At 44.3% G+C, this 22,967-nt stretch overlaps 1 protein-coding gene across 1 annotated transcript in view; it reads left to right on the top strand.

Annotated features, from left to right (window-relative positions):
- LOC122768948 (tight junction protein ZO-2-like) overlaps positions 1-20,426 on the top strand; it is a 34,072-nt gene extending 13,646 nt beyond the window's left edge. The window contains exons 2-23 of the mRNA XM_044025170.1: positions 4,964-5,017; positions 6,093-6,217; positions 6,697-6,799; positions 7,860-8,370; positions 9,038-9,141; positions 9,864-10,017; positions 12,061-12,166; positions 12,623-12,735; positions 12,819-12,882; positions 12,976-13,126; positions 13,440-13,548; positions 14,193-14,412; positions 14,495-14,679; positions 14,969-15,064; positions 15,150-15,229; positions 15,556-15,766; positions 15,863-15,963; positions 16,383-16,601; positions 16,905-17,012; positions 17,150-17,599; positions 18,224-18,309; positions 18,749-20,426. Coding sequence (XP_043881105.1) covers positions 4,964-5,017; positions 6,093-6,217; positions 6,697-6,799; positions 7,860-8,370; positions 9,038-9,141; positions 9,864-10,017; positions 12,061-12,166; positions 12,623-12,735; positions 12,819-12,882; positions 12,976-13,126; positions 13,440-13,548; positions 14,193-14,412; positions 14,495-14,679; positions 14,969-15,064; positions 15,150-15,229; positions 15,556-15,766; positions 15,863-15,963; positions 16,383-16,601; positions 16,905-17,012; positions 17,150-17,599; positions 18,224-18,309; positions 18,749-18,893 — 3,495 coding nt within the window. The 3' untranslated portion in view covers positions 18,894-20,426. The remainder of the gene's footprint in view (positions 1-4,963; positions 5,018-6,092; positions 6,218-6,696; positions 6,800-7,859; positions 8,371-9,037; positions 9,142-9,863; positions 10,018-12,060; positions 12,167-12,622; positions 12,736-12,818; positions 12,883-12,975; positions 13,127-13,439; positions 13,549-14,192; positions 14,413-14,494; positions 14,680-14,968; positions 15,065-15,149; positions 15,230-15,555; positions 15,767-15,862; positions 15,964-16,382; positions 16,602-16,904; positions 17,013-17,149; positions 17,600-18,223; positions 18,310-18,748) is intronic.
- Positions 20,427-22,967: the final 2,541 nt, after the last annotated feature.

Below are 22,967 nucleotides of genomic sequence, written 5' to 3'. Positions count from 1 at the left end.
GTTACATAACAGCAACACTGACGTCCCCGATGTCCCGGCCCGCCGACACTTTGACGATGACATGAGTGACAGCAGAGCTCAGTGCTTCACTCAGCTCTACGTGGCCAAAAAGCAAAGATGTTTAAAAGTGCAGATCTTGCAAAGCTAAACTTTGTCCTGGTGGAGGTTTCTCGTGCACATGTTATTATTCTGCATGTTCACTGCTGTGATTCCTCTGCATGTGGTGAAACACGTTGTTGTCTGTAGATTAAGACAAAGAGTTAACTCTAAATATCACACACTCAGAGTACGAGCTGACTCATAACTAAGTTTCCCATTAAAAGTAGTTGAGAGTGCAGTGAACTTCATATTTAAGTTGTGGAAACTGGAGACAACACAACCTTTGTACTTTGCTACTCGAGCAGATCGTCAGTAACCTGCTGCTGCACTGGAAACAAAGGCACAACACAGTATACACACACACACACACACACACACACAGAAATCTGCAATGCTTTATGTAATAAAATCACCTGGTAAGTTAATACCACGTCTGAACAGACACACACTGAACAAGCTCTGAGTGTAGAGCTTATTATTTAACACAGATTTCACCAACAGCAGCTTTAATGTGATAAATCAAATCATGATTATTAACAGTCTACATTGAACAGAAAATCATGTCCAAACCCTGACTATGTTACTGTTATCATACACATATTTCCTCCTGTTTATAATAATTCATGTGGATCACAACGGTACTTTTCACTTTTTCTCATCTTAAAAAACAAAGTGTTCACATTAAGTTAAGTTCACATTAATCAGACAATTTACAAAAGAGGTTTAGTAAATATTCTATACATTTATTATTCATTTTGATAGGACAGTGTGACTCTTTCACTGTTTCTCTAAAGATCCATAAAGCATAACGACAACTATTGTCCACATGTATGAATGATTTCTGTCACCATATCATTGAGTTTACTACAGTAGCTGCTTTATTCATCTTTTACAGCAAGGACAGTGTTCTTGTTTGAGGTTGACCTCTGCTGCCACCTACTGGCCTCATTCCATACTGCACTTTAGGTGCATGTTCATGTACCAAGACTACAGTCACAGCATTTGCTGTTATGTTGATTTTCGCAGTGTTCTGCATAGCAGATAATAGCAGATAATGGAAGTAAAGAAACGTGATGATTCAATGATGGACCCTTAAATACACACGGTTCTAGTGTTTGTTTGTTTTTTGAATGATACTGACACAAGTTCTCCGAAGTTTATTTGGAAGAGCTGATTTTGATTCTTGAGAGAGAGAGAGAGAGACGGAGAGAGAGGGAGAGAGTCTAGTTGGGGTGAAAGTCCTCACAGTTGTGATATAACAAATGATTGTGCATGTGGATGTGTGTGTTTGAGAGGGGGAGAGGGGGAGGAGACATAGAGGAGAGAGGACAGGCAGAGTTCTCTGTTGGGCAGCTCTCTGTCTCTGTCTCTGTCTGTCTCTCTGTCTCTCTCTCTCTCTCATTTCACCTGGCCATGTCAGCTGGCCTCCGCAGGAAGTGGATGAGCGCTGTACAAGCGCTTAGGACTCTGCGTGGGACAGGACCAGGAGGAGGTGCAGGAGGGGCCGTGAGTCTGCTGTTATTTTTAGTCATTTCTCTCCCCCACGGGCACAGCTAATCCGCCACCGCACAGGCTTATCCAGATTAGAGGTGAGATGTCGAGGCAGGGAGGTTAAGTGCTCGTGTCTGTGGGAAAAGTAGCCAGGGTCTGATCAGGGTCTGATCCAGTCCCCATGCTGGGGCTGGGTCTTGGTTGCCGGGGCAGTGGGAGCGTGGCTGTGAGGAAGCTCCTCGGCTAAACATGAGTCTGGAATGGCTGCCAACTGGCTGCTGCGCTGGTTCCCCGCGCTGGCATCGGTGCAGACCGGCTGAGACCACTGCCTCAGACTCTGGGGGAGCCAGGATCCAGCTGAGGGGGTTGGACACTGAACATCTGAAGGGCAGCCTCGTGGTCCTGTATGCACCTGCGGGCAACTCCTGCCTGCTCAGACTGGTGGGATATGCATGCATGCATGGATGGATGGATGGATGGATGGATGGATGGTTGGTTGGTGCAACTGCTGATTATTTCCATCATGGATGAATGTGTCAATTATTTCCTCAACTAATTGATAACTTGTTCAGTCCATGTAATGATCTGTGTTTCTGTTTTAAAGTTTTCTTTGATTTACAAAGAAAATATTCACATTTAAGAAGCTCAAACATGGTTGTTTATTCAGTCAAAGATGAATAATGAATTGTTGCAGCCCAAAAACACACAGAGCTGATGTCCTCAGTCTAATATTAAATCGGAATCTATATGACTTTATTTATGTGGCTTTAAAGAGTCGTTTGAGATGCTGATAATGTCTTCAAGACATTTCTGTGATGGAATTGTTGATCTTTAGAAAAAGAATCACTATACAGTATTTTCCGTTTCACTGAAAATCTGACGTCAATGTTGAAAATAGACGTTTTATTGTGACACATTTGACTCTTTCTCGTTCATTCTCAGGCTCCTTGCTGTGAATGTTCAGGGTTATTTTTCCTGATCTGTGTGTTTTTCCTCTATAATACATGTAATTGCTTCTCATACTATTATATGCTCATCTTAATGTTGTAATGGTGTGGTAGTGTAAAATAGAACACACTTATTTGGCCAGGTGAGGAGGTGGCTGATAAAAGCAGCAGTGGATCAACTGCTCCTGTGTATGTCGTGATGTTTGGTTCAGCAGAGCGACACAAACAAGAACACGGTCAAACTCCTGCGTCAGATATTACACACTTAAGCTGAAGCACTGCATATTTTCTTTTGTGAACCCTTTGTTTCGTGGCCAGAATCTTTTTTTTGAATGTGATGGTGACATGTTATCTTTGAGGGCTGCATTGATTATGAATTTAATTAAATAATTACTAAATGAATCCTCTATCTCAATCTGTTTTTTTTACAATTAAATCAAGTTCAAACAGACACAGAGAAGGAGTGTGACTGAAGTACTGACAGAGATTCACATTAGGGAGGAGCAGATACGATACTCTGTACCGACACTGGATCAGGTATCTGTTAAATCTCATACAGTCCAAATATCCTATATATCCTATATTTTTAGGCTGTTTATTTCTTCATTTTGAGACACAGTTGGAGAATGATGTGTTTGAAATGTCAACAGCTCCAGCAGTTTATCGGACTGATGTCGGTGTCATTAGATTCTCAAATTAGTGATAAAGAAAGTAGTGTCGTGCCATGCTTGAGTTTCCTGATATCCTGCTCTGAATAACTTGTGCTAGTGTCTGTTTACAAAGGGCTGCTATGACTTGTCAAGGTATTGATTTGGTGATATATCGTCGTCCTTCCTCGTGCAATATGACAAACGATAGGATATCAGTGTTTTAATGAACAAATGAAGTTGCTCTAAAAGTACGTTTTCACTCACCGGGCGTCGCTACGTCACGTCTCCTCATGGTGGCGCTGCTCGAATAAATGAGGGAAACTTAGGAGGGAGTTACCTGGCCGAAGAAGAGTGAGTTTAGAGCGTGATAATGGCAGAGAAAGCCACGTATACAGATGCTCCATCTACGTACGTTCAATTCATGGACTTCATGCACTTTGTTCTCTATGTTGTGAATAAATAAGAGAAATCCTGTTTTCTTCACATGGACAGATATCACCATGTATCACTGTGTGATTGTCGTGCAGTGTTTTGATTATCACAGAGTCGTCGTATCGTGGCCCATGTAACACGTAGCATATTGTCACGCACCTGTGATTTCCGCCTCTACCTGCTCTAATAAAGTCGTCTGTCTGTTTGTCCGTCTGTCTGCTGCACGGCTGACACGCGTGTTTACGATGTCCTCAACAATCCGCCGCCTCCACACACCTTCAAGTTGAAGTTCTTCAGGCAGAGTGAAGGAAAAATAACCACCTTTCCTTCCCTCCGTCGTCTTCTGTTGCTTCTCATTCACGACGCTTGTTAGAAGCAGCTGAAGATGAACGGAGCTGTCTGACTCAATCAGTGCCATTAGTGCTCAACAGTGTGTGTGTGTGTGTGTGTGTGTGTGTGTGTGTGTGTGTGTGTGAGAGAGCGGCGATGTGGACAGATGTCTGCTGGAATAGTCCAATTAAAATGACACACCAGCAAGCAGTGAGACAGGCTGCTGTGCTTCTGTTATTGACATGATCCTCACTGATCCTCACTGTTCCCACACCCACACATGACTCCTCTGTGTGTGTGTGTGTGTGTGTGTGTGAGTGTGTTTAATCAGGGTTAGTCTTCTTTTCGATATCTTTTAGCCCCCAGGGTTAAATGTGTGTGTTCCCACTGCACACACACATTTATCTGATGTGTGTGTGTGTGTGTTACCTCTTTAGGACATTTTGTGGCATGAACAGTAACCAGTCGTCCTCATGGAGACTTTTGAATGGAAATCAATGAGGTTCCTTGAAAGGAGTGTGTGGTTTGAGCAGTTTGAAGAGAACATTTTCCTGACAGATAATTCACTTATGATTATTTATGAATCATAAAGTGAAAACATGCTCGAGCATCAACACCTTCCAAATGTGGCCCAGTGGAGAGAAAAACCACCAGCGCTCCACAGGCGCCGCTCAGGATGCTACGGGTTAACAAAGTACAAAAAGAAGTTCAAGATATGCATTTTTTTCTTTTGATTTGCTGTAAATCATAAAATAATAATAAAAAAGTTAAATTTCAGCCTTTGCAACAGTCTCACTGCACCTCCTTTGAATTGTGATTTGAATTTGAAAACTATAATAGTGCAGTACTGATCTTCATTAGTGTGTTCTGCTGTGTAACAACATGTTCTGAGACTTTCACAGATTGTCTTGAATCATATTTTGTGTCTAAAAAATAACCTGCAGATGAAACTGGACAGTGGACTTTTTCCCCTGCAGTCGCTGAACATTTTGTTTCCTCTGTGTTTCCCTGCAGAGCTCAGGAGGGGAGGAGATGGTCTGGGAGCAGTTTACAGTCACTCTGCAGCGGGTGAGTTTTTTTACAAACACAAAAGGTCAACGCTGGCGATTCAATTCAATCTCTCTGGGGCTAAATTATGTTTTTATCATCTTCCAAAATCTATTAGTGACAAAAACGTCCCGTGGCCACACATTAATAATAACACATGTTATTGTTGTTGTTGGATTTGTTCTGACCAAAGTAAGATAACAAATCACCTACAACCGTGTTTTCATGTCAAAGAAGTGTCCTGTATGAACAGCTGACTGTGATGTTTTATTTATTTATTTATTTACTTTGTTTTATGGTGAAGATTTTAGTCCCAGAAATGATTCATTCACAATTAGATGTTATAGTATAATCTACAGGAAATACTTTTATAGTTATTAGAATAACATGTGACCATATGATATTGACTCAACGGTCACGTCGCTTCTGGGATGTGCTGAACATTTTAACCAAATTTACAAAATATTCTAGTAAAAAATGCAAATGTTGTGTTTTCCATCTGCTGCTAATCTCTTGATATTAATTAGACAAGATTAGAACTATCTGGGGATTATCACTGAAGAGGCGCATCAGTCCACACCTTCCTCCTCTCATCACTTGTATCCACCATATTTGCCAATGTGGAAACAGTAGCATCATCCTTTATGCACTAAATAATGTTTCCATTGCACTAAAGACTTTTTACGAGATATTTAATGATTTCTTTGTTCGCGTGTGTTTTTGTCTTTTTTTATGTGCAAATCAAAAATGAGCGTGATGAACGGAGAACTGAGTCTCGTCTCTGCTCGCTCAGAGTTCTGTGATGCAAATAAACATTGTTCCAGAAATAGAAAAGCCCTGACCTGACCTCAGCTCACCCAGCCGCAGGCTCGCTCTCATCGCTCTGCTCCCTCTCATCAGTGACCCTGCAGGACAAACACAAACCAGCAGCAAAGCAAAGCTCAGATCAGCTTCAGCTTCAGCTTCAGCTTCAGCTTCAGATCAGCTTCAGATCAGCTTTTGGGCTGTAATCAGCTTTCCTTTGTGTGTGAGCGAGAGTGTCCGTGTCTCAGGCTGATGTAACTCAGTATTTTACTCCTGGGCTTTTCTTCTGCAGGACTCTAAGTTGGGTTTCGGCATCGCTGTGTCAGGCGGCCGCGACAACCCTAACGTGGAGAACGGTGAGACGTCAATCATCGTGTCAGACGTGCTAAAGGGAGGACCAGCTGATGGATTACTCTTGTAAGTGTGCGACGAACTCCTGTGTCGGCCTCCGACTCACTCTGAACACTCTGAACACTCTGAACACTATGACATGAGCGGAGGCAGATCACCATCACTGTGCTCTGAACAGCGTTTTTAGATTATCTCCAACCCAGAGGTCAGTGCAGGTCAAACACTGAGGTGACACATGTCTACTGGTGAATCTGATTCCCATAGTTCTGTTCGGGCCAGGAAACCATTGATTGGCCTTTTTAAATCCGTTGACATTGATAATTATCTTCATGGCATGAATTCATACAGATTTTATGGAGAGAGAAAAACACACATTTCACACATGAAGTAAAACATACTTAATGTACTTTAAGTGTGTTTGTACACCTAACACACTGCAGATGGTGGTTTCGCTGTACCACCATTGCTTGTTGCATTGCTCAACCCTGATTTCTATCATTATCTCATTTTCATGTTGTTGTTGTTGTTGTTGTTTTTTGGTCCAGTGAGAATGATCGTGTCATTCAGGTCAATTCCATCTCCATGGACAGCGTGCCTCATTCCTTTGCTGTGCAGTCTCTCCGTAAATGTGGCAAAGTGGCCAAAATAGTGAGTATTATCAACACACCAGGCTCCGTCATGCAATACTATCAGACCTGACTGAGGGAGTGTTTGTGTGTATACAGCAGCAGCGCAGGGGCGGGTGGGGACAAGAATAATTTATCCCATCAGACTGTTTTTGTGCAGTAGAGTTCACTTGTGAAGCTTTTCATGGACATTTTTCTTTGTGTTTTCAGTCTCACTTGAACCCGTTTGCAGCTCTTACTTTACTAGCGCGATGTAGTGCCGTCGTTTCTGTCTTAACATAAAAACTAACACATGTAAACGTGATTTAGCAAATACTTAAGTCATGTTTTTATTTAGGCTTCATCTATAACTATTTGAAAATGATGCCTTTACTTCTCACTTGATCATAACATCAGTGAACATGTCTCATCGATTTGGAATTTTAGGTCCCATTGATGGCGTGTTTATACCGTTCAGTTGTGTTTCCACTAGAATAGTACCTGCCACTTTTTTTAGTACCTGCTCTACCGGCGATATCATGTGTGACGTCGTCACAGGAAGAGACGTCCGACACAAGAATCAAAGCCGAACTGTAGATCCGTTAAAAAGACTTAACAATCCTAAATTTAAAAGTCCAGTTTTAATGAACTGATTCTGATGATTCAGATACACTGAGAACAACTGCTTCACAAGTCACTTTGTGTGTGTGTGTGTGTGTAAAACAAAGTCACGGCAGTTTCATGCAGCCGTGCGGTGATGACTCCGCCCACGTTGAGTAGGTACTTTTTTTGTAGTGGAAAATCGTTGTGAACCGTGCCGTGGCGTGGCGAGGCGAGGCGAGGTGAGGCGAGCTGGGACCACAGTGAAAAATATGAGTGAACACTGCTGTGATTGACAGCTGGTATGACCGTACCTTCAGTGAAGTCTGTCAGTCGTGAATATTATTTTTCATTCTGACAGACAGGTGTCTGGTAAAGGTTACCAACAGTTACCGTTACCAACAGAGCGTCAGACGAGTAAATGAAAACAGTTCAGTTCAAACAGATAAAACTCCTCTGACAATATTAACTAAGCTCTTTCTTGATATTTCCTCCTCCGTCAGACAGTGAAGAGACCTCGTAGAGTGTCGGTCCACATGAAGCAGCCCCCCTCCCCGGGTGCAGACAGTCGGGAGTACACCCCCTCCAGCCACTACTACGACGCCGACAACGACAACAGCTGGTACCGCGACGAAGGCCGGGATCAAGCCTCTGACAGCAAAGGTTACCTGGAGCCCGAGTACAGGGGCGGGCAGGACTACAACCAGAGAGGGCGGAGCCGCGGGAGGAGCCAGGAGCGAAACTCCAGCCTGGACAGACCCAGGAGGGACGGCAGCCGGGAACGGACCCTGGATGTCAGCGCCGATCGTCAGCGGTACCACAGCCGAGAGCGCAGCCCCCCCGGGGACAGCTATCGCATGGAGGACAAGTATGAGCGAGGGGGAGGAAAAGTAGGGAAGTACAGGAGCAGAGACCACCTTAATGACAACCCTCCATCTCCAGAACCTTCCAGAGAGCTGGAGCCACTGGAAAAACCTGTCAACGTCCTGCTGGTGAAGAACAAGCCCAGTGAAGGTAAAACAATGAGACTCTCATTGGTTCTGTTCCACTCTGAGCCCGGTCAGTCCTCCAGGTCCTGGTACATACACATGTGTGTTATTGCTACAGGCAGCTTGACTGGCCTGAGCTTCTTGAAGTCATGTGACCTCTCGTGTAAGTTAGTGGCAGCTCTAGTTATTGGCCTCGTGAAGACTTTCCCTCTGAAGGTCTCACGTATCTCTGGAGTATAAAAAGGTTTGAGTTTCCCTCGTTACAAAGTCAAATGTTTGCATGTGCACTGATAATGTGTTGATATGCAATGTCATCTATTATTCATATATAAATATTTCATTAATAACAAATGTGTAGATAACTTCCTCCTCTTGGGCGACGCTCGTGCACTCATGCAGGGAAACATCGGTGGAAACTTACAGACAATCATTTGTTAAAAGATTTTTCATTATTGTGAATTCTTTCCTTCTTTTAAACGACTGCGTAAACACCTAAGATTTTACACTGGTGTCCACTCATGTGTCGTACTCTCTTTGCTGACAGTGTCGTTCCCCATTCAAAGGGTTAGGTTGCCCCCTGGTGGCTATTCTGCCATATTCTCACTCCCTGGGTGGCGTCAGAACAAACAACACTACATTTATTTGATGATGCGTGTGTGTGTTTGTGTTTGTGTGTTTGTGTGTGTTTACAGAGTACGGCCTGCGTCTCGGGAGTCAGATCTTTATCAAACAGATGACCAACACAGGCCTGGCCGCCAAGGACGGGAACCTGCAGGAGGGAGACATCATTCTGAAGGTGTTCACACGTTCATCCACGGCGCAGTCACACCGTGTTTTATTATTATTATGTGACGTTACATTGTACCTCTCTGCCATGTTTTTCAGTTCAGTGATGTTAGTGTTCGTCCTCAGTGGACATTTGTGAGTCTCACAGTTCCCGTGAGACACACAAATGTCCTGCTGCTCGTCTTCAGAGTCGACCGCTGATGATAAATGTCCTTGTCTTGATGACCGACCACTCAAAGCTGCTTTACAAAGCAGTTTTTGCCATTCAGGAATCGAACCTACAACCTCTCATTTGAAAGACGACTCGCTCCACCACTGAGCCACTGTGCACATTTCACATTCATAAATGATGTTTGATCAAAAACCTGACAGTTTCTATACCAATTTCAAAGTAAAAGAACTTTCCTGAGTCTTTTATTGTGAAATATCTGCAGGTCCAACAGATGCTCAGCTTAGCATATTTAAAAGTACATTCATGGAGATTTTCAGGGTCAGCTCATGTGGAACCTAGTGGAAAGGCAACTTGTCTTGTAACCAGAGGGTTGCTGGTTCAAGTCCCCAACACCTGGGCTACCTGTGAGCAAGGAGTGTTCTCCTAGTGTCGGTCCTGAGCCTGTATAAATGAGAGGGTCGTGTCAGGAAGAGCATCCGCCATTTTAATTCACAACATGCATTACTGACACACTCACAGACCGTGTGTGTGTGTGTGTGCGTGTGTGTGCGTGTGCGCAGATCAATGGAACCGTGACTGAGAACCTCTCTCTGCAAGACGCCGGGAAACTCATCGAGAAGTCCAGAGGGAAACTGCAGCTGGTGGTCCAAAGGGACCGCCGCCAGATCCTGGTCCGCATCCCCCCTCTGGCAGACTCTGACTCTGATAATGATGGTGAGTCACTGGCCACACCTCCTCACACACACACACACACACACACCTGCTGCCGGCGATGTCATGTGTGTCGTTGACTGTTTGACGGACGGCGTGTGTGGTGCGAGCGCAGCATCGCGGCTCTGACCTGATGTGGGAGAGCAGATTTTCTCTGTGATGTCAGAATGCTGGTCTTTGAGCCGCACAAGCGATGGCCTGTAACCGCTGACAGGTGCCATGTTTTCTTGTGCTTTCTCTTCCAGATAATATGTCCTACTTTTAGATGAAGGAGCAGCGACACGCAGCATGTGTAACTGTAACTGGCTGCGACACAACCTCAGCTGTAAAGCTTTCACCCTTCGTTTGCACTTCTCTTTACACACGGCTCTTAATCTTTTAACTCTTTAATACATGGTTCATTTTCCCTGATTAAATAAATAAATATATTTAATGCACTTTGAACTGTGTGCTTCATGAAAGTGAAATCTCGATGCGTGGCAGGAGGAAGTCTCCAGATTTAAGATGATGTCGAATTGAAATAATATCAGACAAAGATGATGGTTTATTTTTGTGAATACAGAATATTGCATGACAGAGCGTGGCTCGTTACGTGGGTAAGATGTTTGATTTTTCTACGTCTAATAACAAATGAATGTTTTGTCCCAAGAGTGTAAAACTCTCCTTTCATGTCATTTTCATCCTCCTTCACTCACTCACTCACTCACTGTCGCTGTCAGTAATGTTCTTAATCATCACTCCTCATGTTTACCTCCTACAACCACACTTTAAAACAGTGAACTGTGAATATTTACACTGAAAACCTCGCCCCGGTTTGTGTTAAATTAAGTTTGAATGAGAGATCATGAATCTGGTCGTTCTTCATTCACAAAAATAAGCCTTTCATCAAATGACGTCGTTAGCTTTTTTTCCACATATTTGATTCATAAACCTAAAAATAGAAACAATAGAATGATAATTTAGGCAGAAATGTGTGAAGCGATCTTTGGCGTTTCAAGGAGTTTCTGTGATTCCTAATCCAAGACACTGTAGAGTGTTTCCTTCTTTATATAACTCACTGTCCCACTGAAGGTTTAATGTAACAAATATTGAATATTGAACGTGACAGTCGGAGCCGTGTCTGGTTGTGCGAGGACCTGAAATGTATCTGTGAAGTGACGTGGACGTAAATCTGAGGTATTGATGTTGTTTCTCGACACTTCTTCATCAGGTTGGAGGTATAATGTAATACTCTCTATAATCCTCCTCTCTTTAACACCTGCCTCACTCTTCAAACTGCGCCCCCCTCTGGTACCTAACAGCTCTGCACGCAGAGTGTCGCTAACCAAACTAATCAAACCTCCACTAACCTCCAGGCTTTTTTAAGTTAAGAGTACTGAGTACTAGTAAGAGTAATTATTTACTGCACTGGGCCTGTTAAACACGACCTGCTTGGTTGCTGTTAACAGGGGTTGTCATGGCGACGTGTTTTCATGCTCTCTTTCGTAGCAGGTCGTCTTGCTTGTCCTCTCACGTCTGAGTCATGAAGTGTGTCCTACGAGCTCTTCTCTCTTCAGATAAAAGCAGCCGAATCAAAGAATGAAGACACTGCAGGGACTGAATGTGTCCACACTGTGGACACGTGAATGTGAATGAGTCCACACTGTGTGTGTGTTATGGATTCTCCACTGAGTCTGCTCCCTCTGAACCTTCAGGTGTCCACACTGAAAACTGAAACCCACCAGGCTTTTCAAATTCTGTCAGATTGTGAATTCCCAAATGAAATAAGCGCTTAGACTCTGTTGTTTGAGTGATGGCTGCTTTTATCTCGACTCTGGAGCTGAGGCTCCGCCTTTGTCCTCACAATTCTGACAAAAACCTCCAATAACAGTCTGTCCAACGTGCTTTAGCTGCTGCTGTGGTTTCCTGAGGCAACCGTTCTCTGGTGGTGGTGGTGATGGTGGTGGTGATGGTGGTGGTTGGGGGTTCCAGTCTCGACGAGGGGATTTAGCTTGAAAGAAACTTGTGTCTAACTGTCTGTCTGTCTGTCTGTTGTCTGTCTGCCAGACATATCAGAGATGGAGTCGTACCATTCCTATTCTCCCCCAGAGGAGAGGAGGTCCCACCAGTCCGATCTGTCCTCCCACTCCTCTAATGAGAGAGACAACCCCAGGTAAGACAGAGGAGTCAGAACTCTCGTCTCTGTGATGTAACGCAGATGTTTCTCCTGTGGAAACACGGCATTAGTCTAGAGCTGCAACTAGCGATCATTTTCATAATCGATTAATCTGTCCATTATTTTCTCGATGAATCGTTTGGTCCATAAAATGTCAGAAAACCTTAAAAAATGTTGATCGGTGTTCGTCAAACCTGGAAATGATGATGTTGTTTTGTCCACAAACCAAAATGATTTCTTTGTCATCAGAGCAAAGACATGAAGAAAATATTCACATTTAAGAAGCTTAAACAATTGTAAAGTCTTGTTTTTAATCATAAAAAAAGCTACAAACCGATTAATCGATTATCAAGATAGTTGTCGATTTGTCACATTTATACTTCATGTCGTACGGCTGAGAATAAATGTAGAAATAAATGTGAATAAATGTGTGTGTGTGTGTGTGTGTGACAGGGAAGAACACTCGAGGACAGCTCAGATGTCAGCCATGGCCTCTCCATTCAAAGTCCCTGAAGAGCCTCATGCCTCAGCTGATGTGGACACGCTGCACACAGACGCCGCTCCAGGTCTTCAGGCCACGTTCCTCTAACACTTTGTTACATTTTAACCTGTCTCATGTCACTGACGACCGTGATGTTGTCACCAGCAGCTGCTGCAGCAACCACGCCCAAGATTCTCCTCAGACCGAGTTCAGAGGATGAGAAGATGTACGGGTAAGTGAGTCAGGTCTGCACGTGTCCGTGGTTCTCTCGTGTTATTGAAGCTGAACCCACGCCGGACATGATGTCACGTGTTTGTTTAAACAGACCAAACACAGTGATGGTGAATTTCCAGAAGGGCGACAGCGTCGGGCTGAGGTTGGCTGGAGGCAACGACGTCGGAATCTTCATCGCCGGCGTTCAGGAGGGCAGTGCCGCCGAGGAGGAGGGTCTGCGTGTCGGAGACCAGATCTTAAAGGTACAAGGTCCTGATGTCAGTGGAATCAACACGTTTACTTTATTATGTGATATAGTGTCTTAAGGGTTAATAAGCCTTAATATCTTATTAAGACAAAGTTAGATTTTCTTCTTAAAATGGGATCATTATTATCATCATTATCATTATCATTATTATTATTATTATTATTATCATCACTATCATTATCATTAGTATTATCATTAGTATTATTATTATGGTTCTAGTGTAAAACTTGCTTTGCCAAGTTTATTTTTTTTAACAGTTTCCCAGAAATGAAGTTTACTGACTTATTGTACTTGACTTTGTCTTGAAGGTGAACAACGTTGATTTTCAAGGTGTGGTGCGAGAGGAAGCCGTGCTCTTCTTGTTGGAGATTCCTAAAGGAGAAGTGGTCACCATCCTCGCCCAGAGCAAACTTGACGGTAAGTCACAGTCACTCTTCTGTTCAGTTCAATTCTTTTATCTTTATTAAGACAAGGATTCAGATTTAGATGTGTCATTCAGACAGAGTTTCCTGACTGACTGACGATTTACACCTGGTATTAACACGCGTCTCCGTGATCGCTATCGCATCACAGCTATTCTCCTGACGTCTCCTCCCCCCTCTGTGTGCTGCATTTATAATCTGCCATCCGTCCTCGGGTGGATTTACACCTGTACCCACCTGTGGTCAGCCCACGGCCCCTTTGCAGTCCAGTCACAGGGTCAAAGGGCACACGGACTCCGAGAGCAGGGAGGTCAAACTCAAATGACCTGGAGGTCAAACTCAAATGACCTGGAGGTCAACGAGTGTCTCCTCTGGTCAAAGAGGTGTAGAGAATAAAGCAGTAAGAGTTTAAAATGACAACAGTATTCCATCATGAAGATATTTCACAGAAGTAAAGGTGTTTGTTTTCATATGGAATGTTGCATATGTTTCATGATATATACAGTATATATATATATAATATGTATATACTTATATATGATGTAAAATAAATCTATTAATATCAAAAACAGATGGGATAGAAAGAGTTTTAAAGGGTTTGCATAGTAACGCCTCCTTGTTTTTCCTCTGTTACGTTAGTTTATAACGACATCTTGGTGTCGGGACGCGGCGACTCCTTCTTCATCCGCACACACTTTGAGTATGAGAAGGAGACGCCTCAGAGCTTGGCCTTCAGCCGAGGCGACATCTTCAAGGTGGTGGACACGCTGTACGACGGCAAGCTCGGCAACTGGCTGGCAATCCGCGTCGGTAAAGAGAAGCAGCTGCTGGAGAAGGGAATCATCCCCAACAAGAGCAGGTGATCTGGACTTCATCAGAACAACGACGTGAACACACTCGCGTTCATGTGTTTATAATGCAGCGTGTGTTGTCTGTGTCAGAGCCGAGCAGATGTCCAGTGTTCAGACTTGTCATAAAGCCGTCGTGGGCGATCGAGCGGATTTCTGGCGGCTGCGGAGCCAGCGTTCTCTGAAGAGGAAAGACCTGAAGAGGACCAGAGAGAACCTGAGTGCTCACACTCTGGCCACGCGCTTCCCTGCCTATGAACGCGTGGTGCTTCGAGAGGGTGAGTGACGCACCGGGGATGTTTGGCCTCTCAGGCCACGCCTCTCATCTCTTTCACGACGGAAAGTATGACCTCGTGTGACGAGTTCTTAGGTCACTGAGGAGACGAGGAGGAGTTACTGAAGCGCTGTGGGTGACGCTTGTGGACTTTGTCGTGGTCGTCAAAGGGGCAGCAGCATCCCTCTTCCTCTTCTTCCTCTTCTTCCTCATCCTTCTAACATGCTTCTTCAGTGATGCAACACGACATCAAACCAAAATGATGCTTGATGTTGATGTTTGTGTGCTTGCAGCTGGATTCCGGCGTCCTGTGGTCCTGTTTGGTCCCATCGCTGATGCTGCTAACGAGAGACTGGCCTCTGAGATCCCGGACCTGTTTGTCATTGCCAGTGAGTCTCTGTCGGTGTCCGTGTGTCCGTGAGTCTTTCCCCTCAGTGTTACTGTCTCACCACTGTTTCTGTGTCCTTGTGTCAGAAACCGAGCCTAAAGACGCCGGCTCTGAGAAGTCCTCGGGCGTGGTCCGACTCAACACCATCCGACAAATCATCGAGCAGGTAAAACTAATAAAACAGAGCTCCTGCTCATGAACAGTCAGTACTTTTGTTAGAAAAAACCTGGTGGAAATCTGGAAAGCACATATTCCATGGACTGGTGACTTGTCCAGAGTGAACCTGGTCAGCTGGGCTTGTCTCCAGGTCCCCGCGTCCTCTACGTGTCAGACAATGAGTGAAGTCCAGAACCGATGAAGAGACCAAATCAATGTCTCTGTCTTTGAAAGTGAAAGGACGGTTAAAAAGACAACAACTAGTTTCCAGCTGTGACGCACGAGGTGGACATGGTTACACTGAGTCTCCCTCACTTTGTCCCTCGCTCCACACAGGACAAGCACGCCTTGCTCGATGTGACCCCCAAGGCGGTGGACACCCTGAACTACACCCAGTGGTATCCCATCGTCATCTTCTTCAACCCCGACAGCAAACACGGCATCAAGGCCATGAGACAGAGGATCGTCCCCAGCTCCAACCGCAGCGCTCGCAAACTCTACGAGCAGGCGGTCAAACTGAGGAAGACCTGCGCGCACTTATTCACTGGTACACACACACACACACACACACACAGAGAGGCAGTGTGTGTGTGTGTGTGCTGTACATTTACTGTGTGTGTGTGTGTGTGTGTGTTTCACTCAGACGCCATTGATCTGAACTCAGCCAACGACGCGTGGTACGGCAGCGTCAAAGACTCAATCAGAGAGCAGCAGATGCAGGCTGTGTGGGTTTCTGATGGCAAGGTAAACACACACACACACGCACACGCACACACACACAGTTCCTCAGATTCGAGGTTCTCCCTCGTTAGGACCAGGTTTTGGTCAATCAGAGACCAGGATGTAAAACAAATCACTTCCTGTGTGCAGAATAAAGGTTTCACACTTTTATGTTTTATTCATATTTGAGTGAATGAACGTGATTGTGAGTGGACGTGATAGTTTGATTCTGTCAGTAGTGTCAGTCTCGACTTAGACTTCTACCTTCATAGCAACCACCTGTGATTTCTGTGTGTGGTTCCACTTCCTGTCAGTAGTGCTCTACAGTTTGGCTCTGTTTGTCTTTCTTCTCTCTCTCTCTCTCTCTCTCTCTTGTTCTCGTGCTATCCGTCTGTCCATCCTTCCTTCCTGTACACCCAAGATCCATCATGTGTCTCTTCTAGCTGGAGGGAGTAGAGAGTGACCTGGACTGCCAGGACGTGGAGCGTCTGTCCTTCCTGTCGGCCATGTCTGCAGATTACCTCAGCATAGACAGCCGGCTGACCTCTGACCTGGACGACACTGCGGACGAGGGCGGCTGCTACACGGACAACGAGCACGATCTGGAGACGACGCACATGTCGGCCATAAGTCGCTCATCTGAGCCTGTGACAGCTGAGGAGGTCAGAGACACGCACGCGCACGCACGCGCACACACACACGCACACACACACACACTACTTTCATTACATTGTTTCATGACATCATTGACTCTCCAGGTTCACAGGTACACCTGTGCAGGTAGAGTGAAGAGCACACACACACCCTGTTACAGTTATACCCACTGACTTGCAGTGTGTGTGTGTGTGTGTGTGTGTGTGTGTGTGTGTGTGTGTGTGTGTGTGTGTGTGTGTGTGTGTGTGTGTGTGTGTGTGTGTGTGTGTGTGTGTGTGTGTGTGTGTGTGTGTGTGTGTGTGTGTGTGTAGATCTTGCGCAGATACAGTCCTGACATCAGGAGTCGCATGAGAAAAGTCAGTTGTCGGGAAGTTCTGAAGAGGTCCAGCCCTCCAGTGGGTTCTTTATCTGACAACAAGGTGAGGGACACACACACACACACACATGTGGTTTAATGAGACGGTGTTTGAATGGCTGTGTATGAGTCAGCAGTAGCAGCTCGTGTGGTGCAGTTCACAGGCTGAAGACGTCGTTAATGCTTTCCCTCGTCAAACAGGTGAAACTGTCGCTGAGGGATGATCCAGTCTTTGTGTCGGGCGTCATTAACCCACATCATCACCCGCGCCTGCACCACTCGCCGCCTCCCAGCTCCAGCCGGAGTTACGACTCCCCCTCCAGCAGCAGCCCTGCCAGCAGCAACAACGACCCTCTGCCTCCCGTGTCTCACTCGGCTGCCTCGTACGCTCCTCTGCCCCCGCCTCCTCTTCACCACCTGTCCTTCAGCAGACCGCAGCACCTGGGAGCTCTGCAGCTCCCCGCTCTACCACCACCACCACCACCAGAGGGCGTGGGTCGGCCGTGCGGGCGGCAGGAGGCGGCGGAGGACGGCTCTGTGGACGACCCCTCCATGAGGTCCTTCTTAGGGAAGATCAAAGCCTTTGAAAAGATGGATCACTTTGCCCGAGCGCACAGGCTGCTGGAGATACAGGAGGCGCAGAACGCCAGGGTGGGAATATCTCAAGCTGTGTTTCCACTCAGTGCAACAGTCACGTTTGGTACAGTCAATGTTTTTAGGAATCCATTCTCTGGCACCTCCCCCTCAGGGCACCAGAGTTAAACGGTGCGATGCGGTGAGGTTGGAGCTAGAGTGGCTCCACCCACCACAGTCAGCTGATTGGGCGACAGAAAAACGTTTTCTCGACAGAGAACAGACAGAGCTGCTGGACGTCCTCCCTCACGGTCGATGTGGTCTTTCATTTCCATCGTGCCGCCTAACAACAACAGCAGGGGTGTCCAAACCTTTTTTAACGAGGGCCAGATTTGATCATTCCAGGGGGCCTCAGGGGCCTCTGTGGCACTGTGTTATAGTCATTATGTTTAAATGGTAATGAAACCAAACGTAAGCCACACAGGAGTGAAAATATGAAAAGAAATTTTCTTATTTCTTTCTTTCACATCATAGACAGAATCTGTCACAGTTGGGTCATAAACTCCTCACCAGCTTTACCAAACCGTGCCATACTGTACCAAACCAAACCGCACCATGATGGAATCACAGTGAACATTTCCTGTCACATTCTGAGAAAAGAAATATGGAAATCTAGAGTTTAATCAGTGATTCTGTCTCCAGCTCGAGATTGTTCAGACGCACCCAGACCTGTACGCTGTTCCTCTGAAGACGGCCAAACTGGACCACAGTCGACCGCAGCCGATCGGGTGAGCTCACTACAGCCGTGTGTCTGTCTGTCTCTGTCTGCCTGTGTGTCTGTCTGTGTTTGTCTTTCTGTCTGTGTCTGTCTGTGTGTCTGTGTCTGTGTCTGTCTGTGTGTCTGTGTCTGTCTGTGTCTAATGGGGCTGGCAATTAAAAACATGGGTGGTAAAGTGTGACATATATATGTTATTTTGTAAAAGACGAGACACTTAGATCAAAGCATTTGTCACGTTATGGTTCATGTAAATATTAAAGCTTAAACGAGTCTTCTGCTCAAACTCAAGTTGTATTTCAACATCTGAATATTTATGAAGTCTTATGAACCATAATATCGTTGATTCATCATCAGTCATGTCTTCATCACAGCCGGACTCCATGTTAACTCTGGATACTGGGATAGAAGAAGAAAATGGTGTTCAACTCCTATTTTCTGTGTCGTTCCAGTTCCAGTTCACACCCTGAACATCACACGTCTCCGTCCTCTAAGGAGGGACGTCCCTTCTACGCAGCTGAGGAGGACACAGGGAAGGAGGCAGCACCTGGATATTACACTGCCAGCTCTCACCAGTACCAGGACACTGAGCTGTAGGATGACTTTGAACAGACTATTAAGAGAGCGGGGAAACCATGTTTTGTCTTCTCTCTACAATCCATTTGAAAAGGAACACACTGTCCTCACTTTACATTTGGTTTTGTATTTAAGTGTTTGTCGGTCACTTTGAGACGGTCACGACTGAGTGCTCAGTGCTCAGGAACCACTTGTTTTCTTGCCTATGCAACTCTTCAGTTTGTGCACAGCAGCTGAAACCACACGTTTGCCCTCATTAACACGCTTTATTTGAAGCTCCGCTTTTTGCACTTCTAATAATATACAAACATTTATGATACTATATATTACTATATTACTATTCACAAGTATAAATTACTATATTATAAATATATATATGCATTCCATCCTATATGAAAATGCCTGTTTATACATACAGTATACAGTATACCGAGTATATATAGATATATATATATTCTATTTATCGACTTTTCAAAGTGCCTTTTACTTTTCTTAGTCCCGTGAGGATCGGTTTGTCTGTCCTCTGCCACCCTCTGCTGCTGCTGTCGAGCTTAAAGGTCAAACCAGGGAACCAGTGACACCAAAACCTTAATGCTGTCCCCGCAGGAACACCCAGTGCACACCCGCGCACCAGGAAACAGCAACTGTAACAGTAACTTCAACTTTTTTACTCCAGCAATACAATGTGTAGAATTGGCACAATCAGTAACACAATTGATTAAAAATGAATTCAATCTGCACAAACCTGTGTGCCAATTTGACCTTTGACCCATCCTCACAAGCAGAGGATTATTTTTATGTTGTAGCGTCTGAGGCTGAAGTTGCTGATCTAACTCTCTTAAAGTGATAGTTCAGGTTTTTGAGTGTTGGTGTGTGAGACACACAAACAAGGATTTAAAAATCTGTTAGCGGTTTTATCTCAGCCTTTTCCAGGTTTTCCAACTCTCCTGCACCTGTCTTAACACACTTTAAGGAAAGAAAAGGATCTTAATCAAGTTCACATGGAGGGTTGATCAGAAGATGTAACCTTAGAGGCTGTTGAGTCTTTTATAACGTGGCTAAAATTGACCGTTTTTACCTCATTCAACCACAATCTGAAAAGCATGGATTATCACTTCAGTCCCTCCACAGTAGCTGGTGTGATCTGGTGTGATCTGGTGTGACTGGGCCTCATCATTCCTGTTTCTTTGTTTTGTTGTGTTTGGTCCAGGAACCCTGCAGCGCCCTCCTGTGTCCGGTCAGTCATGGTGGCTCTCACTGCCTTTGCCAACAACACACTAAATAAATGATAAGGTGGCAGGGGATTTTTTTTTTTCTTCTTCTTCTTCTTGTCAACAAAATGAATGTCTCCTAACAAGTACTGTATTGTGTATCCAAAGCCTGATATATGCTGTCTTATTCCTCTGTGCCATACTACTCTAGTGTGTACAATTACACGCCAGAGCACCAAATATATATGAATCTACTGCTGAAATAACCATCAACTAATGCATTTTTTTGTTTTTATTTATACAGCAACAAATCGTCAATAATAAACAAGGCACTTAACAATTAGGGGTCAACCAGTATGGTGTTTTCAGGGCTTATACCAGGGCACGCTCACACTTACGTAGCAATAATGACATTTGTGACAACACTGCATCATTTCAAGATATGTTCAAGGTTTATGTTCAAGGTCCTTGGAATTCTTGAAATTGAAAAAACATTATTAAAGGCCCTTGAAGATTCTTGAAAATCACCCTAAATAGACATGGGTCATTGAAAGTGCTTAAGGAGTTCATGTTGAGTGTAATTACCAGCGGTGTTGTGGACGCTCACCGTCTCTCACTTTTATTGATGTGAGATTCTGCGCCGAACAACGAGCGAGTAAAGTTAAGCAAGAGAGCGCAAATGACAACGTGATGCCTGGGAAATGACTTTGACCAACATCACAAGGACCATGACTGCAAATCAATAAAAGCTGCCCTCCCATCTTAAGCCATGACAGCACATTTAGTCCTTGAATTTGAGGGCATTGGTCCTGGAAATTCCTTGAATAGTCCTTGAATTTGATGTCAACCAAGGTGTAGGAATCCTATATAGTAACAATAAAATAAAACACATTTATGATGAAAAATGTATCTATAAATATCAAAAACAGACATTTAAGTGGCCGGCCTCATGTGGCCCGCAGGACACAGGTTTGGAACCTCTGGCTGTTAAAGTAAAGTCACACAAAACTCAACTACTGCTACATAAAGTTTATGGCCAGCCACTGTAGTGCATCTCTTTTCTTTAGTCCACTCCATTAATGTAGTAACTCTGTAAGCACAGCTCAACAGTGCCACTCAGTGGACACTCCCAAAATGACAATACATTTGAATCAACCACTCTATTAATAAATACATTTAAAAAAAACTTAAAATGAAAGCCTTTATGAGGGAGAACTCCCTAGTTTGAGTTATATGTGATGAACTGTGAGATCGTTACTGAAACACTGCTGTAAGCAGAAATCTAACAATTTCCCGTCAGGATAGAGCAGTAAAGATGTTCATCATGATATTTCACAGGTTTCAAAGTCAAAGTGTTGGTTTTGATATGGAACGCTGAATATTTCAGAATTATGATGCAAAATAAATCTATTCATATCAGAAACAGACATTTTCTAATTCTAAAATGAAGTAAATAATAACTGTAATTAAAACACCAAACAAGCTTATATACAGTATATAATTTAATGTTGAATGTAAGACATATAATAATGCACTGATAACAACTAATAAAATATATTTAGTATTATACTCTATAATCTATCATCTCGCTGGCAGCGTTGGTTTTAAAGGAAGACGACCACGTGTTCGTTATAACATGGTTTTAAATGGTGGGCTGCATGTGGCCCATGAGCCGCAGGTTTGACACCTCTGGTATCTGCAGATTTTTCTTTATATCACATTCTAGTCCTAATCATTCCCCCATTAGAACACATTGAACTGTAATTATTGTGTATTTCTCACAAACTATTCTATTTTTAAAGCCGTACTGGAGTCTGGTTTGCTGTCATGGTGTTAGCGTGCTGATAGCCCTCAGTGAATAAACACTATTTTGGCTGGAAGCCACGCTGTTCATTCATTCATTCATCCAGTCATTCATTCATTCAGTCATTGTCTACTGCTGGGCCGCTGGAGCCCTGTGAGAGGCGGAGTCAACACAGGACCAACAAACACAGACGAACAACAACTATGGTCACTTTAGAGTGTTCAGTTCACCAGAGGGGAGAAACATGCAAACATCACACACAAAGGCCTAAACCGGGATGTAGACCAGCAACCGTCTCCGCTGCAAGGCAACAGTGCAAGCCACATGCTCCACCGTGTGGCTGCAGCAGCAAAGTCAAAAAAACACTGAAGATGCTTTAGCACAGGCTCATACTGCAGGACTCTGGTCAGGTGGTAGGAGCATGTGCATGGACAGGAACTCTTCTGCTCAGGTATCTCAGGGTCACCTGAGCGGGTCAGTGAAGACCAGACCAGGCTTCACCTGTGGTCACAACTGTGGTCTCTCGACAGCCACAACCTCCTGGAGCTGGTCCTGGTTGCTGCGACTATCTCCTCAGTGGCTTTCTTCAGTAGTTCAGGATCCAACCTGATCCTCTGATCTCAAGCGTATGGAATGAGCTCCGCCCCAAACAGCCTTACAAGACACAAATTAGAAATACACACCAGCCAGTCACATCAAGACGTCAATTAAAAACACTTTTGAACAAAAAGTCGTTCTTTAATCATCACAATGAGAACAAAGTAGAAGAACATGTGACTCATTCTCACTTCTGACCTTTTTTCTTCCTGAACTTCAAGAGCAATAACAATGCCAGCTCACACATCCCATAATAGGCCGGGCCAGTAAAGAATCATCCAATATTTATATTAGCTACATTGCTCAGTGCAATGATCGTTGCTTTGTATGCATTTATTATATTATTATTATTATTATTATTATTATGTTGCTGTTTTTTTAATTTTACAGTGATTTATTTTAATTTAGCAGCCATTGTAGTTTAAGCCTCATTAGTTTGTTTTTTTAGAAGCAAATCTTTTACTTTTTCTTAAATAATTAACA

This window comes from Solea senegalensis, linkage group LG5 (genome assembly GCF_019176455.1).
Source record: "Solea senegalensis isolate Sse05_10M linkage group LG5, IFAPA_SoseM_1, whole genome shotgun sequence".
NCBI classification, from domain to species: Eukaryota; Metazoa; Chordata; class Actinopteri; order Pleuronectiformes; family Soleidae; genus Solea; species Solea senegalensis.
The sequence above is the reverse complement of the archived record's forward strand: the minus strand, read 5'-3'. Positions and strand labels throughout refer to the sequence as shown.